Source organism: Pseudophryne corroboree, chromosome 1, assembly GCF_028390025.1.
Source record: "Pseudophryne corroboree isolate aPseCor3 chromosome 1, aPseCor3.hap2, whole genome shotgun sequence".
NCBI lineage: Eukaryota > Metazoa > Chordata > Amphibia > Anura > Myobatrachidae > Pseudophryne > Pseudophryne corroboree.
Window position 1 is genome coordinate 943,789,075 of NC_086444.1, and position 17,940 is coordinate 943,807,014.

At 46.7% G+C, this 17,940-nt stretch overlaps 1 protein-coding gene across 6 annotated transcripts in view; it reads right to left on the minus strand.

Annotated features, from left to right (window-relative positions):
- INPP4B (inositol polyphosphate-4-phosphatase type II B) overlaps positions 1–17,940 on the minus strand; it is a 1,055,719-nt gene that overhangs the window by 274,696 nt on the left and 763,083 nt on the right. For all 6 annotated transcript variants that reach the window (XM_063920402.1, XM_063920401.1, XM_063920400.1 and 3 more), the window contains one exon: positions 7,498–7,628. In XM_063920402.1, the coding sequence (XP_063776472.1) occupies positions 7,498–7,628 (131 nt within the window). The remainder of the gene's footprint in view (positions 1–7,497; positions 7,629–17,940) is intronic.

Genomic DNA, 17,940 nt, shown 5'->3' on the forward strand with positions numbered 1-17,940 from the left:
GGGGTTCCTGAAAGGACCATGGGGATTATACCAAAGCTCCCAAACGGGCGGGAGAGTGCGGATGACTCTGCAGCACCGAATGAGAGAACTCCAGGTCCTCCTTAGCCAGAGTATCAAATTTGTAAAATTTTACAAACGTGTTCTCCCCTGACCACGTAGCTGCTCGGCAAAGTTGTAATGCCGAGACCCCTCGGGCAGCCGCCCAAGATGAGCCCACCTTCCTTGTGGAGTGGGCCTTTACAGATTTAGGCTGTGGCAGGCCTGCCACAGAATGTGCAAGTTGGATTGTGCTACAGATCCAACGAGCAATCGTCTGCTTAGACGCCGGAGCACCCATCTTGTTGGGTGCATACAATATAAACAACGAGTCAGATTTTCTGACTCCAGCTGTCCTTGCAATATATATTTTTAATGCTCTGACAACGTCCAGTAACTTGGAGTCCTCCAAGTCACTTGTAGCCGCAGGCACTACAATAGGCTGGTTCAGATGAAATGCTGACACCACCTTAGGGAGAAAATGCGGACGAGTCCGCAGTTCTGCCCTGTCCGAATGGAAAATCAGATATGGGCTTTTGTAAGATAAAGCTGCCAATTCTGACACTCTCCTGGCAGAAGCCAGGGCTAGAAGCATGGTCACTTTCCATGTGAGATATTTCAAATCCACCTTTTTTAGTGGTTCAAACCAATGAGATTTTAGGAAATCCAAAACCACATTGAGATCCCACGGTGCCACTGGAGGCACCACAGGAGGCTGTATATGCAGCACTCCCTTAACAAAGGTCTGGACTTCAGGGACTGAAGCCAATTCTTTTTGAAAGAAAATCGACAGGGCCGAAATTTGAACCTTAATAGATCCCAATTTGAGACCCATTGACAATCCTGATTGCAGGAAATGTAGGAATCGACCCAGTTGAAATTCCTCCGTCGGAGCACTCCGATCTTCGCACCACGCAACATATTTTCGCCAAATTCGGTGATAATGTTGCACGGTTACTTCCTTCCTTGCTTTAATCAAAGTAGGAATGACTTCTTCCGGCATGCCTTTTTCCTTTAGGATCCGGCGTTCAACCGCCATGCCGTCAAACGCAGCCGCGGTAAGTCTTGAAACAGACAGGGACCCTGCTGAAGCAAGTCCCTCCTTAGAGGTAGAGGCCACGGATCTTCCGTGATCATCTCTTGAAGTTCCGGGTACCAAGTCCTTCTTGGCCAATCCGGAACCACTAGTATCGTTCTTACGCCTCTTTGCCGTATAATTCTCAATACTTTTGGTATGAGAGGCAGAGGAGGAAACACATACACCGACTGGTACACCCAAGGCGTTACCAGCGCGTCCACAGCTATTGCCTGCGGATCTCTTGACCTGGCGCAATACCTGTCCAGTTTTTTGTTGAGGCGAGACGCCATCATGTCCACCATTGGTCTTTCCCAACGGGTTACCAGCATGTGGAAGACTTCTGGATGAAGTCCCCACTCTCCCGGGTGAAGATCGTGTCTGCTGAGGAAGTCTGCTTCCCAGTTGTCCACTCCCGGGATGAACACTGCTGACAGTGCTATCACATGATTCTCTGCCCAGCGAAGAATCCTTGCAGCTTCTGCCATTGCACTCCTGCTTCTTGTGCCGCCCTGTCTGTTCACATGGGCGACTGCCGTGATGTTGTCCGACTGGATCAACACCGGTTTTCCCTGAAGCAGAGGTTCTGCCTGGCTTAGAGCATTGTATATTGCTCTTAGTTCCAGAATGTTTATGTGAAGAGACGTTTCCAGGCTCGTCCATACTCCCTGGAAGTTTCTTCCTTGTGTGACTGCTCCCCAGCCTCTCAGGCTGGCGTCCGTGGTCACCAGGATCCAATCCTGTATGCCGAATCTGCGGCCCTCCAATAGATGAGCACTCTGCAACCACCACAGAAGAGACACCCTTGTCCTTGGAGACAGGGTTATCCGCAGGTGCATCTGAAGATGCGACCCTGACCATTTGTTCAACAGATCCCTTTGGAAAATTCTCGCGTGGAATCTGCCGAATGGAATTGCTTCGTAAGAAGCCACCATTTTTCCCAGGACTCTTGTGCATTGATGTACAGACACCTTTCCTGGTTTTAGGAGGTTCCTGACAAGCTCGGATAACTCCTTGGCTTTTTCCTCCGGGAGAAAAACCTTTTTCTGAACCGTGTCCAGAATCATCCCTAGGAACAGCAGACGAGTTGTCGGCATTAACTGGGATTTTGGAATATTCAGAATCCACCCGTGCTGTTTTAGCACTTCTTGAGACAGTGCTAATCCCATCTCTAGCTGTTCTCTGGACCTCGCCCTTATTAGGAGATCGTCCAAGTATGGGATAATTAATACGCCTTTTCTTCGAAGAAGAATCATCATCTCGGCCATTACCTTTGTAAAGATCCGAGGTGCCGTGGACAATCCGAACGGCAGCGTCTGAAACTGATAGTGACAGTTTTGTACAACGAACCTGAGGTACCCCTGGTGTGAGGGGTAAATTGGAACGTGGAGATACGCATCCTTGATGTCCAAGGATACCATAAAGTCCCCCTCTTCCAGGTTCGCTATCACTGCTCTGAGTGACTCCATTTTGAACTTGAACTTCTTTATGTACAGGTTCAAGGACTTCAGATTTAGAATAGGCCTTACCGAGCCATCCGGCTTCGGTACCACAAAAAGAGTGGAATAATACCCCTTCCCTTGTTGCAGAAGAGGTACCTTGACTATCACCTGCTGAGAGTACAGCTTGTGAATGGCTTCCAAAACCGTCTCCCTTTCGGAGGGGGACGTTGGTAAAGCAGACTTCAGGAAACGGCGAGGTGGATCTGTCTCTAATTCCAACCTGTATCCCTGAGATATTATCTGCAGGATCCAGGGATCTACTTGCGAGTGAGCCCACTGCGCGCTGTAATTTTTGAGACGACCCCCCACTGTCCCCGAGTCCGCTTGAGAAGCCCCAGCGTCATGCTGAGGCTTTTGTAGAAGCCGGGGAGGGCTTCTGATCCTGGGAAGGAGCTGCGTGTTGCTGTCTCTTCCCTCGACCTTTGCCTCGTGGCAGATATGAATAGCCCTTTGCTCTCTTATTTTTAAAGGAACGAAAGGGCTGCGGTTGAAAAGTCGGTGCCTTTTTCTGTTGGGGAGTGACTTGAGGTAGAAAGGTGGATTTCCCGGCTGTAGCCGTGGCCACCAAATCTGATAGACCGACTCCAAATAACTCCTCCCCTTTATACGGCAAAACTTCCATATGCCGTTTTGAATCCGCATCGCCTGTCCACTGTCGCGTCCATAAAGCTCTTCTGGCCGAAATGGACATAGCACTTACCCGTGATGCCAGTGTGCATATATCCCTCTGTGCATCACGCATATAAAGAAATGCATCCTTTATTTGTTCTAACGACAGTAAAATATTGTCCCTGTCCAGGGTATCAATATTTTCAATCAGGGATTCTGACCAAACTACCCCCGCACTGCCCATCCAGGCAGTCGCTACAGCTGGTCGTAGTATAACACCTGCATGTGTGTATATACTTTTTTGGATATTTTCCATCCTCCTATCTGATGGATCTTTAAGTGCGGCCGTCTCAGGAGAGGGTAACGCCACTTGTTTAGATAAGCGTGTTAGCGCCTTGTCCACCCTAGGAGGTGTTTCCCAGCGCTCCCTAACCTCTGGCGGGAAAGGGTATAATGCCAATAATTTCTTTGAAATTATCAGCTTTTTATCAGGGGCAACCCACGCTTCATTACACACGTCATTTAGTTCTTCTGATTCAGGAAAAACTATAGGTAGTTTTTTCATACCCCACATAATACCCTGTTTAGTGGTACCTGTAGTATCAGCTAAATGTAACGCCTCCTTCATTGCCAAAATCATATAACGTGTGGCCCTACTGGAAAATACGGTTGATTCGTCACCGTCACCACTGGAGTCATCGCCTGTGTCTGGGTCTGTGTCGACCGACTGAGGCAAAGGGCGTTTCACAGCCCCTGACGGTGTTTGAGTCGCCTGGACAGGCACTAATTGATTGTCCGGCCGTCTCATGTCGTCAAACGACTGCTTTAGCGTGTTGACACTATCCCGTAGTTCCATAAATAAAGGCATCCATTCTGGTGTCGACTCCCTAGGGGGTGACATCCTCATATTTGGCAATTGCTCCGCCTCCACACCAATATCGTCCTCATACATGTCGACACACACGTACCGACACACAGCAGACACACAGGGAATGCTCCTAACGAAGACAGGACCCACTAGCCCTTTGGGGAGACAGAGGGAGAGTTTGCCAGCACACACCAAAAGCGCTATATATATATCAGGGATAGCCTTATAATAAGTGCTCCCTTATAGCTGCTTTGTTATATCAAAATATCGCCATAAATGTGCCCCCCCCTCTCTGTTTTACCCTGTTTCTGTAGTGCAGTGCAGGGGAGAGACTTGGGAGCCGTCCTGACCAGCGGAGCTGTGAGAGGAAATGGCGCCGTGTGCTGAGGAGATAGGCCCCGCCCCTTTTCCGGCGGGCTCGTCTCCCGCTATTTAGAAAAATTAGGCAGGGGTTAAATATCTCCATATAGCCTCTAGGGCTATATGTGAGGTATTTTTAGCCTTTATAGGTACTCATTTGCCTCCCAGGGCGCCCCCCTCCCAGCGCCCTGCACCCTCAGTGACTGCCGTGTGAAGTGTGCTGAGAGGAAAATGGCGCACAGCTGCAGTGCTGTGCGCTACCTTTAGAAGACTGCAGGAGTCTTCAGCCGCCGATTCTGGACCTCTTCTGATTTCAGCATCTGCAAGGGGGCCGGCGGCGTGGCTCCGGTGACCATCCAGGCTGTACCTGTGATCGTCCCTCTGGAGCTTGATGTCCAGTAGCCAAGAAACCAATCCATCCTGCACGCAGGTGAGTTGACTCCTTCTCCCCTCAGTCCCTCGCTGCAGTGATCCTGTTGCCAGCAGGAATCACTGTAAAATAAAAAACCTAGCTAAACTTTCTCTAAGCAGCTCTTTAGGAGAGCCACCTAGATTGCACCCTTCTCGGCCGGGCACAAAAATCTAACTGGAGTCTGGAGGAGGGTCATAGGGGGAGGAGCCAGTGCACACCACCTGATCGGAAAAAGCTTTACTTTTTGTGCCCTGTCTCCTGCGGAGCCGCTATCCCCCATGGTCCTTTCAGGAACCCCAGCATCCACTAGGACGATAGAGAAAGAGGGACAAAATAACATGTTATGCAGTATGAACAGTTTGTAGGGCATTTCTGCCAGCTGGGATGCAAACTGATTTGCAATTAGAAAATAAAAGAAACATTTACCACTAGAAAAGAAATGAAACACAAGGTAAAAATAAACATCATGAATAGAGAAGAAGGATGCACTAGTGGGGGTACAATAATCACTTGCTGGGGAACAAATGAGTCATAACAATTTAGCATTTTCAGAGAGCCAGTCAGACTTAAAAACATCAGTGCTAGTAAGAATCGAGTAAAGAGAATTCTCTGCTGACCTGCTTCCAGATTTTACAGATTTTCAAGGCTACATGATAATAAAAGTATCCACGAACTATTAAATAGCCCTGGATAAGACAGATAGGCAACCTAATCAACTGCCTAATGCCTGTCTCATAAACTGTGGCTAGGCCCATAGGTAAGACTGGAAGTAGCTCCTACAGTACAGTAGATTCACAATTCCATGTAGTTTGGCATGGTAAACTTTTAGCTGCCTTCATATAGCTACAGAGGCTTGAGCAGTTGTTATTGGCACTTATGTAACAACTAGATTAAAACTGGATCGGGTAAGGATACCGGCGTTTGGGATCCCGGCAGTTGGAATACCGAATATAAAATTGTTGGCACCAAGACCCCAACAGACGTCTGCCGGGACTCTACACTGGTAAGCCGAGGGCGGGGTGTGAGGGGTAGGTTTGGAAGAGGGTTAGGGGGGTTAGAGATTAGGGATAGTATCAGTGCTTAAAAGTGGTCCTAGAGAGGTGGTGGAAACTCACCCCCCTCCCGCACACCCGTGAAATAAAGGGATTGCACGCGCCGCAAAAGGGGGCGTGGTCTCAAAAAGGGGTGTGGTAACCCAATAGAATACCCAATTCAAATTATGTAGCACAATCTTATTAACATTACACCACATAGTAGTGTCCCTTATTCTTGTTATGACACACATTAATGCCCCTTATACACAAAGCCCACAGTAGTAGCACCCCAAATACACATAATTCCCACAGCAATAGTGTCCCTTATACAATTCTCACAGTAGTAGTGCCCCTTATGTCCCCAGGAGTGATGCCCCTTATAAAGTGCCCCCTATGTAATGCCTTCATTCATAGTGCCCCAGTAGTAATGCCCACAATGGTAATACCCTATGTAGTGTTGCCCACAGTAGTAATGCCCCCGTAGTTACGCTCCCAGTAGTTATGCCCCCAGTCAGTAGTTATGCCCCCAGTCAGTGGTTATGTCCCCAGTCAGTAGATATGCCCCTAGTAGTTATGCCCCCTGTAGTTATGTACCCAGTAGATATGTCCCCAGTCAGACGTTATGTCCCCTGTAGATGTGCCCCAGTAGTCGTGCCCCCAGTAGACGTGACCCAGTAGACGTGCCCCCCAGCAGTTGTGCCCCCAGTCAGAAGTTATGCCCCCGGTAGTTGTCCCCCCTGTAGATGTGCCCCCAGCAATTGTGCCACCAGTAGATGTGCCCCCAGTAGTTGTGCCCCCAGTCAGAAGTTATGCCCCCAGTCATTGTGCCCCCAGTAGATGTGCCAGCAGAAGATGTGCCCCCAGCAGATGTGACCCCAGTAGATGTGACCTCAGCAATTGTGCCCCCAGCACATGTGCCGGTTACACACATACACAAAAAAAAAAGAAAAACACAATACTCACCAGCCCCGCTCTTGCTTCTGGACCGATGCTGCCCACTTCCTGGCCGCCTGCTCTTCGGATCTATGGGAGAGACATCATAATGTCTCTCCCATAGTGCCACACATGCACACTGCATAAGCTCCGGCGGCAACTGAGAGGAAGAAGCCGGGTGCCCGCTGGTAACAAAATCTCAGCGGGCACCTGACCTCCCTGAGTTAGGTGAGCCGGAGGAGGCAGAACCGCGTCCTGGCTTCAAATGGAACTGACGGAACTCCGGCTCACTTTAACCTCTGGATATTATACTTACCAGTTAGGTGTCAGGATCCTGAGCATTGGGATGCCACTGTCAATATTCTGACTACCAGCATTTCAAGCGTGGGATCCTGATAACACCATCCCATTAAAACACATGTGAAGAAGTTTATTTAAAACCTGAAAAGCCAAATACGCTTCATAAGGGACAAGAATTAGCGCTGCACCCTATTCCTAATAATGACTTCATTCTGCTATGTTATTTACAGTACGGGAGAGTGCTCCAGGCCACCTACTGAAAACTCTTATCACAACCTTAAGTTAATTATCAGAATTAAAGTAATATCAGTAATTTGTATATTAAACAGACATTACTGTGGTACAATGTAGTAGACTAAGTTTGTTACCTGTATATTTTTCTAGCTCAGCAAGACTTTCCTGGTAGATGCACACCATCTCTTCATAGTGAGTTATAACACTTTGTCGCAGCTTGTCCCAGTGTGAAGAAAGTTCTCCAAGTTCCTTCAGTTCTTCAATTCTGATGGAGAAAAGAGCATACAAACCTTTCAATTTAAAACCTATATAGCATTCATAAAAGCAAATTCATAGTGTGTATTTCAAGGAGGAATAAAGAATGGAAGGAGAGGCTCTGCCTCACCTAACCGCATGTCACTGAACTACCGACATCTACCGACATCTTTGGCTCCGATGACAGTGTTTGCTATCAAGAGCACTCTTTGCAGCAGTGGGGTGGCAAGCAGCAGTCGCAAAGAACAGAGACACATTATCATAGCTACTCTGAAAGCTCAAGGCTAGCCTGCTTACCAGTTACAGGAAGCATCACTCCTGAGGACTCACAACTACTGTACAGTGGGGATGATGAGGGAGATGTATTAAGCGGTGGATGAGGGAGATGTATTAAGCAGTGGATGAGGGAGATGTATTAAGCAGTGCAGACGTGGACCAGTGGAGAAGCTGTCCATACTGTAGCAACCAATCACCTACATTGTAGTTTTAAGTGCATTCTATAAAATGATAGGTTAAAGCAGATTGTTTGCTACAGGCATGAGTCTTATTCACATCCTGAGAGCCTGGATATTTCTCATATGTATACAAAGCAAAATGGACATTGTTACACACATAATTATTGCATTGTTGGAATAGTGAGACATAAAACATGGCAGTAGTAAGTCAGGCTAGAATACCATTATGTTATGCATCTGAATTGAGTTTTATTCTGATTAGCACACCGAAACATTAATTGTCACATTTGCTTAGCAAATTCGCACGAGAGACCAGAATATGAGCTCTTGTATTGCTTATTCTGAGATGTGGAGGAGCTGGTCGGCTACACAGCTCCCCAATTGCATTCTTACAGTTTACCCTGCTGCTTGGGAGTTGGCAGCCACATGACACTTTAATGAGTAATATCATTAATGTCATTATTACTACTGATTGTCCGACAAAACACATATGCTGATATTGCAAGTAAGTCGTGGGAGAGAAAGCGTACATAAGATACATTACTAGCATACTGTAATTATTATCTAGCACAGTAGGAATGTGTCCACTTCATTTTGTACAGAATGTGATATCTTTTAGATCCATTATGCAACAGTTAATATAAATATTGTACACTAGTTTTAAACCAGTATACTGAACATTTGCCAAATGCCAATCCAGTAGTTGCAGTTATATCTAAATTGTTATGATTCCCGAACTCCAGACCAGAGGAGATCTTATGGCAGAGGTCTGAGTACAGGGAAGATCTGCTGGTAGTGGGAGCAGGAGAGCCTAGTAACCCCTGGCGCCCTAACTCCGTTGTCTCGCCCGTGTTATCAGAAATCCCCTGCGAGACTATGGTTGCTTGAGCCCATGGCAGCCGCGTTCGAAGGGCGGATTATGTCTGCCCAACCCCGATGCCCCCTCAGGTCTTAATGGGAGACAAAGGGAAATCCGAGACAGGGTGATAACAAGGGGCCCTCTGACTAAGCAACCAGGCCAGGGGTTACAAGCTAACTAACTTAAACCAAAGGTATGTGCGGACTAGCCGCCAGGGAAAAGGACAACCAAGGATCCACCGATCCGTTACTCCTATCCAGCACCGCTGGATACCAGAGTGGATCTGTGGGAGCGGAATCCTCCGCAAAAGCTCCAGAACACAAATATACTAAATAATAAACAGTAAGCGGACAAGCCGCAACACACGGCTGCGCCGCGACTCACGAACACCACAGGATGTTAAAGGTGCTCGGTCAGACTCCAGGAATGATGACAACTTTCCGAGTACAGGACCACTGAGGACAGGAACAACCGGATTGAGCAAGACTGGAACTCTCTGCAACTGACACAGGCAAACAGGAAGCTATCACCGGCGTCTGTGGGAAGTCCAAAGGGTGCTTATAACAGAGAGCTCCCCAATCAGGAGCCAGACTGGGTAATCACAATGAATGCCGTGCAGCTTGCAAGCTGCACGGCCAGCACACCATAAAATAATTAGAACAGACCCAGCAACGGGGAACGCGGCCCGAACGTGGCGTCCCCGTTGCTAGGGTCAGAGCGGCTCCGTGCGCCCGGCGTCTAGCGTTGCCAGGGAGCCGGCTGCTGTACGCGCACGGCGTCCCTGGTTGCTAGGCGCCGGGCCGCACCGACGAGCGGACCCCGGCGCCTAACAGTACCCCCCCCTTGAGGAGGGGTCAAGGAACCCCTAAAGCCAGGTTTCTGAGGAAATTCTCGAAAAAATGCCCTTTTGAGCCTCGGGGCATGAAGATCCTCATCCAGGACCCAAGACCTTTCCTCTGGCCCATAACCTCTCCAATGTACCAAAAAATAAAGCCGACCCCGGGAAAACTTGGAATCGAGAACCTTCTCAACCAGGAACTCCTGCTGACCCTGTACATTTATTGGTGATCTCCCCTGAGATATTTTACGAGGAAATCTACTGGACGAAACATATGGTTTCAGCAATGAGCAATGGAAGGTATTTCCGATCCGTAAAGTTTTTGGTAAACGTAACCGGAAAGCAACTGGATTGACTTTTTTGATAATGTGAAATGGTCCAATAAATTTAGGACCCAATCTGGCTGAGGTTTGTCGAAGTTTAATGTTGCGAGTCGACAACCACACCCTATCTCCTACTTTAAAAGTGCACGGCCGCCGGAGCCTGTCAGAAAATCTTTTTTCCCGGAATGCCGCTTTTCTGAGAGCCAGGTGTACTTTTCTCCAAATGAGTCTGAGATGAGAGGTCAGGGCCAGTGAGGAGACAGAGGAATGTTGAAAAAATGAATTAGCCCTGGGGTGAAAACCAAAAACTGCAAAAAATGGAGACACATTGGTGGAAGAATGACAGGCATTATTATAAGCAAACTCCGCCAATGGAAGAAACTCAGACCAGTCATTTTGGAGTTTGGCCGAGTACAAACGCAAATATTGTTTTAGAGATTGATTAACTCGCTCAGTCTGCCCATTGGATTGGGGATGATAGCCAGACGTTAAAGATAATTTCATCTTTAATGAAGCACAAAAAGACTTCCAAAATTGTGCAATGAATTGTGGACCCCGATCAGAAACAATATCAGTGGGTAAGCCATGGAGTCTGAAAACATGGCGGAGGAACAAGACTGCCAATCCCTGGGCAGATGGCAATCGGGGAAGAGCAATGAAATGGGCCATTTTGCTAAAACGGTCCACTACCACCCATATGACTCGGCATCCGGCTGACAGAGGGAGGTCCACCACAAAATCCATGGAGATATGCGACCATGGCCTAAGAGGAACATTCAAGGGCATAAGTTGACCGATAGGCAAAGAACGAGGAACTTTATGCTGTGCACAGACCTGACACGAAAAAACAAACTCTTTAATGTCTTTGGAAAGACCAGGCCACCATACAGAGCGGGAGACTAATTCCAAAGTCTTAGCGATTCCCGGATGCCCGGCAACTTTGCTATCATGAAACTCCGTCAAAACAGTTGCTCTCAAAAACTCAGGGACAAAAAGACGACCAGCAGGAGTATTTCCAGGAGCTTGATGTTGAAGCAGCTTTAATTGGGTAAATACATCCTGTGTGAGGCCTGCCCGAATGACTGAAGACGGAAGTATGGGAGTAACAGGACTGTTGTCTTGAACTGGAAGAAAACTGCGTGACAGGGCATCTGCCTTAGTATTCTTGGAACCTGGCCTGAAGGTGATAATAAATTTGAAACGAGTAAAAAATAAAGCCCAACGAGCCTGCCGGGCATTCAGTCGTTTAGCTGATTCAATGTATTGAAGATTTTTGTGATCAGTCAAAACTGAAATGGTATGAGTCGCTCCTTCAAGCCAATGCCTTCACTCCTCGAAAGCCCATTTAATAGCCAGCAATTCCCGGTTACCAACATCGTAGTTGGATTCTGCAGATGAGAATTTCCTGGACATAAAGGCACAAGGATGTAATTCGAGGGAATCCGGATCCTTCTGAGATAGGATAGCCCCTACTCCAACCTCCGAGGCATCAACCTCAACAATGAAAGGCAATTCTGGGTTGGGATGTCTGAGGACAGGGGCTGAGACAAAGGCTTGTTTCAAGGCCTGAAAAGATAACTCAGCTTCATGTGACCAATTGGTAGGATCTGCTCCCTTCTTAGTCAGTGCCACAATGGGAGCAACTAGGTCAGAGAAGGAGTGAATAAATCTTCTATAGTAGTTCGCAAACCCTAAAAAGCGCTGAATTGCTTTTAAGTTGGTGGGTTGCGCCCAACTAAGGATGGCTTGGAGCTTCTTTGGTTCCATACAGAATCCCCGAGGGGAAATAATGTACCCTAAAAAGGATACCTCCGTGACATGAAATTCACACTTCTCAAGCTTGGCATATAGGTGATTTTCACGTAATTTTTTTAGAACCTGACGCACCTGGGTAACATGTTGTTCTACAGAGTCAGAATAAATCAAAATATCGTCTAAGTAGACTACAACGAACCTTCCAAGAAACTCACGGAGCACATCGTTAATGAGATCCTGGAAAACTGCCGGAGCGTTAGACAGGCCAAATGGCATAACCAGATACTCATAGTGGCCTGACTGAGTACTGAATGCCGTTTTCCACTCATCCCCTGACTTGATTCTGATGAGGTTATATGCTCCTCTCAGGTCAATCTTAGAAAAAATCACAGCCGAACGTAGCTGATCAAAGAGGACAGAGATCAGCGGCAGAGGGTAAGTATTCTTTACTGAGATTTTATTCAAAGCTCTAAAGTCAATGCAGGGTCTAAGTGAACCATCCTTCTTCTCTACGAAGAAGAAACCTGCACTTAAAGGGGATTTAGATGGCCTGATAAATCCTTTCCCAAGGCTTTCTTTCACATACTCATTCATGGCCACAGTTTCAGGACCAGACAATGCATATAACCTTCCTTTAGGCAACGTGGCACCAGGAATTAGCTCAATGGCACAATCATAAGGCCTATGGGGAGGCAGAATATCCGCATTGCCCTTGGAAAATACATCAACAAAATCCTGGTATTCCACAGGAATGGGTGCGGGAACGGCGGCAGCTACTCGGATAGGAAGCGTAATACATTCTTTATTACAGATGGTACCCCATTGTAAGATCTCCCCCGACTGCCAATCAATGATGGGATTATGAAAGGCCAGCCAAGGGTGACCCAGAACCACAGGAACTGCTGGACAATGGGTAAGGAAAAACTCAATCTTTTCAGAATGCAGAGCTCCTACCGAAAGTAAAACAGGAGGTGTACAGAGAGAAATAACCCCATTGGACAAGGGACTCCCATCTAAACCATGCATGGTGACACACCTACCCAAGGTTAACTGAGGAATACCTAAGGCCTTGGCCCATGTTAAATCCATAAAGTTCCCTGCAGCTCCACTGTCCACAAAAGCAGAGACCGAGGAACAGAGGCTGCCAAAGGAAACTTTAGCAGGAACTAACAGTGAATTATTTGAGGAGATAAGCTGCAGACCAAAGTGAACCCCCTCACAACTCACTTGGTCGGGAAGTTTCCCGACTTGTTCGGACAACTACGGGCAAAATGTCCCTTACCTCCACAGTATAAACAAAGACCAGAATTTTGCCTCCTGGTTCTTTCTTCAGGAGACAATTTGGAGAGACCTATCTGCATAGGCTCCTCCATGTCCACAGGAATGGAAAAAACACAAGGAGTAGATCCGACAGATGCTCCTTTTTCAGCCCTCCGCTCTCTGAGCCGACGATCTATCTTAATAGAGAGCTCCATGAGTTTATCGAGAGTCTCAGGAGCGGGATACTGAAGGAGACTGTCTTTTATAGATTCAGATAAGCCGAGGCGAAACTGACTGCGTAAGGCTGGGTCATTCCATCCACAGTCGTTCGACCAACGGCGAAACTCCGTACAATAAATCTCTGCGGGATTCCTACCCTGTCTGAGAGCACGCAACTGACTCTCAGCGGACGCCTCTCTATCAGGGTCGTCATACAATAGCCCTAAAGATTTTAAAAAGGCGTCTACAGACAATAAGGCCGGATCGTCTGTATTTAAACCAAAAGCCCAGGTCTGAGGATCCCCCTGAAGCAGAGAAATAATAATTCCAACCCGCTGAGCCTCCGTACCTGAGGAGACTGGTCTTAAACGAAAATAAAGTTTACAAGACTCTTTAAAATTAAAAAACTGTTTTCTATCCCCAGAAAAACGGTCAGGCAGATGCATTTTTGGTTCAGGGATGACCCTCGGGGAAGTCCGTAACAGATCTTCCTGTGACCTCACCTGGAGGGACAGATCCTGAACCATCTGAGTAAGTTCTTGAATCTGACTAACTAGAAGTTGGCCAGGATTTGGCCCAACACCGGTGGGATTCATGAGGCCGACAAAATCTCCCAACTGAATAAGTGAAAAAAAATTAACTCCTTTTAAATTTTTTTTTTTTGTCTGGCCGGTGATAATGTTATGATTCCCGAACTCCAGACCAGAGGAGATCTTATGGCAGAGGTCTGAGTACAGGGAAGATCTGCTGGTAGTGGGAGAAGGAGAGCCTAGTAACCCCTGGCGCCCTAACTCCGTTGTCTCGCCCGTGTTATCAGAAATCCCCTGCGAGACTATGGTTGCTTGAGCCCATGGCAGCCGCGTTCGAAGGGCGGATTATGTCTGCCCAACCCCGATGCCCCCTCAGGTCTTAATGGGAGACAAAGGGAAATCCGAGACAGGGTGATAACAAGGGGCCCTCTGACTAAGCAACCAGGCCAGGGGTTACAAGCTAACTAACTTAAACCAAAGGTATGTGCGGACTAGCCGCCAGGGAAAAGGACAACCAAGGATCCACCGATCCGTTACTCCTATCCAGCACCGCTGGATACCAGAGTGGATCTGTGGGAGCGGAATCCTCCGCAAAAGCTCCAGAACACAAATATACTAAATAATAAACAGTAAGCGGACAAGCCGCAACACACGGCTGCGCCGCGACTCACGAACACCACAGGATGTTAAAGGTGCTCGATCAGACTCCAGGAATGATGACAACTTTCCGAGTACAGGACCACTGAGGACAGGAACAACCGGATTGAGCAAGACTGGAACTCTCTGCAACTGACACAGGCAAACAGGAAGCTATCACCGGCGTCTGTGGGAAGTCCAAAGGGTGCTTATAACAGAGAGCTCCCCAATCAGGAGCCAGACTGGGTAATCACAATGAATGCCCAGCACACCATAAAATAATTAGAACAGACCCAGCAACGGGGAACGCGGCCCGAACGTGGCGTCCCCGTTGCTAGGGTCAGAGCGGCTCCGTGCGCCCGGCGTCTAGCGTTGCCAGGGAGCCGGCGGCTGTACGCGCACGGCGTCCCTGGTTGCTAGGCGCCGGGCCGCACCGACGAGCGGACCCCGGCGCCTAACATAAATATAATAAAGAATGTTCACCGCTCCTGCATAGTACATAAGATCTCTGCATAAAACCTCAATAAAGCTAGTGGGGGGAAAAAAGATACAATAAAATTTCGATACAGAAAAACTATGCAAATCTATTTTAAACTTATTCAGATTGAAAACTTGTATTAAATCTGAAACAAGTAAAACGTGCCATGAACTATAAAGAAACTTGCGACTATTGATTAATAGGATAATTTCACAGTCCAGAAACTGCATGAAACAAAAATATATTACTTGACTGATATTTCGGTCCAATAAATGTTTTCAAAGCTTGCCAAGCACCCGATAAATTTAGTGCAGTTCTGGCTTCTGTGCTTGTGCATGAACCCAGTGATAGATCACTGCGAAGAACTAATGAATTTTCCCAGTACAGGCAGATCGCAGGAGTTCTGCAACCCATTACTAGTATTAGCACTGTAGATCTTTTTACGACAGGCCTGTCCAACAGAGAGTTTGTGAGCCCTAGGCACACTTGTGGAAATACACAACTAATTTTGTTTTGGTTGTGTATTATTACGATGTTAAGAAAAACAAAAGGCACCATACTTTAAAGAAACTGTTCAACATTTTTAATTGTAGAGTAAAAATGACTGTAGTATAAAGTATTACTCAATGCTTATATAGTAACATTAGAAATAAGAATAAGTTCAGGCAATTGTCCAAGAGAAATCATGCACAGCCGAAATCTTAAAATATTGTTTTCAACATACTTCATATACAGTAGCGGATCTTGCCACGGGCAAGCAGGACTTTTGCCCGGGGCGCCGCATTCCGGAGGGCGCCGCACCATGGCAAGATCCGCTGCTGCTGTGCCCCCCGCTGCCCGCTCTGTCCTGCTGCCGCTGCCCCCCGCTGTGAAGGGAACTAGACGCGTAGCGTCTAGTTTCCCTTCGTGGAGAGGACCTTTACTGTGCGGTGCGCGATGACGTCATTGCACACAGCACATCATTTCAGCAGCGCTACTACTGTACAGGGGGCGTAACTGACCACGCCTCCCTGTATGAAGCCACGCCCCTACTGCCCACCCGGGGCGCTAGAAGCCCTAGAATCGGCCCTGTTCATATAAGATGAGTCCAAGCTTATAAATGATGACCAAGCAATCATAAGGCAGGTATATTATTGCATAACCAGTAATGCAATACAGAATGGTTAAAAAATAATAAGTCATTGCCCAGTCAAGTGAAAATTAAAACTTTGCACAATAACTCACCATGAGATGGAAAAATCTTAATCTGTAAAGTCAAAATGAACCTAATTCTGATACATGTGCATAAAAAAAATCACATTATATATGATACAAGGCTGAGAGATGAATGGCGTTACAGAATTATGGGTGTGAATCCTGCACTTCAACTCAGGGCTGTAACTAAGTGTGTGGAGGGGGCATCACACATATCGCTGCAGACTAGGGGGCGCTGTTGGCGGCACTTGTCAACTATCTGTTTTAATTACTTTTACTTGCACCTTTCCCCCCCTTTGAAGTCCAGTATCTCTTGACCGCCGCTGTCTCCGTCCCTGCCCCCTTCTGTCGCTAATATATACACATTCATGAACTTAACTTGAGATTTCTTGTTATTCAATCACACTGTCCTTTATTACATTTCAAGATGCTGACATAACCGGGATTCGAAACCCATTGCCTGTGGTGTTACAGTCAGACAACCTATTCATTGAGCTATTGGCTTTTGCATAGAAAGGTAGATAATTCTAAGTTACAGAGTTTTATTTGAAGTTTACCTTGTACTTTGTGAAAAAATTATCAGCATTGCGGCAGAGCAGATCTATGTAGTGTGTGGCTGCAAGAGATTGGATGTGTGGCTGTGCACTACATAAATCTGCTCAACTGCAATACTGATTATGTTTTCACAAAGTACCAGTAGCTTCATGTAGTGTTCATAGTTTTTATGCAGGTTCAAATAGCTCCATGAGTAGGGTGTTTGATTAGAATTCAACAGGTTATAGGTTTGAATTCTGGGTATGGGAGTATATTGGAATGTGTTTTTTAATAAATGGTACTGTTACTGAATAACAACAAGCTCTTAAGTGGTATGTAGAGGATTTGTGTCCACATCCATTTTCTTGCAGTGTTCTATAAATGTGTGTGTATTATTTAAATATATAGTCTAGTATAAAGTCAAGAGACGGCTCTGCTTCAGCTATTCAAAGTTAAATCCTTTTATTCACTTTTGCTTAAATTTGTACTTGGTTGCAAGGCTATCGGTCATTTATCTCTCAAAGTTTGTTATTTCTAGGAAATTGGTGACACAATGGTAATAGATGAACATTTTTATTCATGAAATAAAGATTTTTATTTCTTTTTTTTTTGTAATTTGGGGAGTTTAGGAAGTGCTTCAGGAATCTGATGTATTATTAAACAAAATGGTGCTTGATCATGTCCATTACACAAGAACCCTAGGGTTGGGCAGTGTCGGACTGGGTCATGAAAGGGCCCACCGGGGGGGATGCTGTTGTAGGGCCCTATGCTTAAGGGTGTGGCCAGGCTCCACTGGGGCGTGGCCAGCCACCACAGAGGTTTGGCTAACCATTATAGAGTACATGTTCTGTTCCCCTTGGTAAATATATAATAAACCATATTGTTGTGAAGTATACTGTAACATAAGTATAATGCATAATTCAAGTGCACTAGGATAGAGTCTGGAACCTGATCCCTAGAGAAGGAGGAGGGCCCACAGACAGTGGGGCCCATCGGTAGTTTCCCCTGTTCCCCTGAGGGCCAGTCCGACCCTGGGTTTGGGTAGGGTTAGGATTAGTTGCAACTTCTTGAATCGTTCTGATTTCCATTCCATTTTCCATCAAAGTCCAGGGCAGAATTTCCCAACATGACCTCGAGGCACTCTAACTGTCCAAGTTCTAAGGAAATCCATGCCTGTGCACAGATGATATAATCAAACTGATCGAGGTACTAATTAAGTCACCTGTGCTTAAGCATGGATA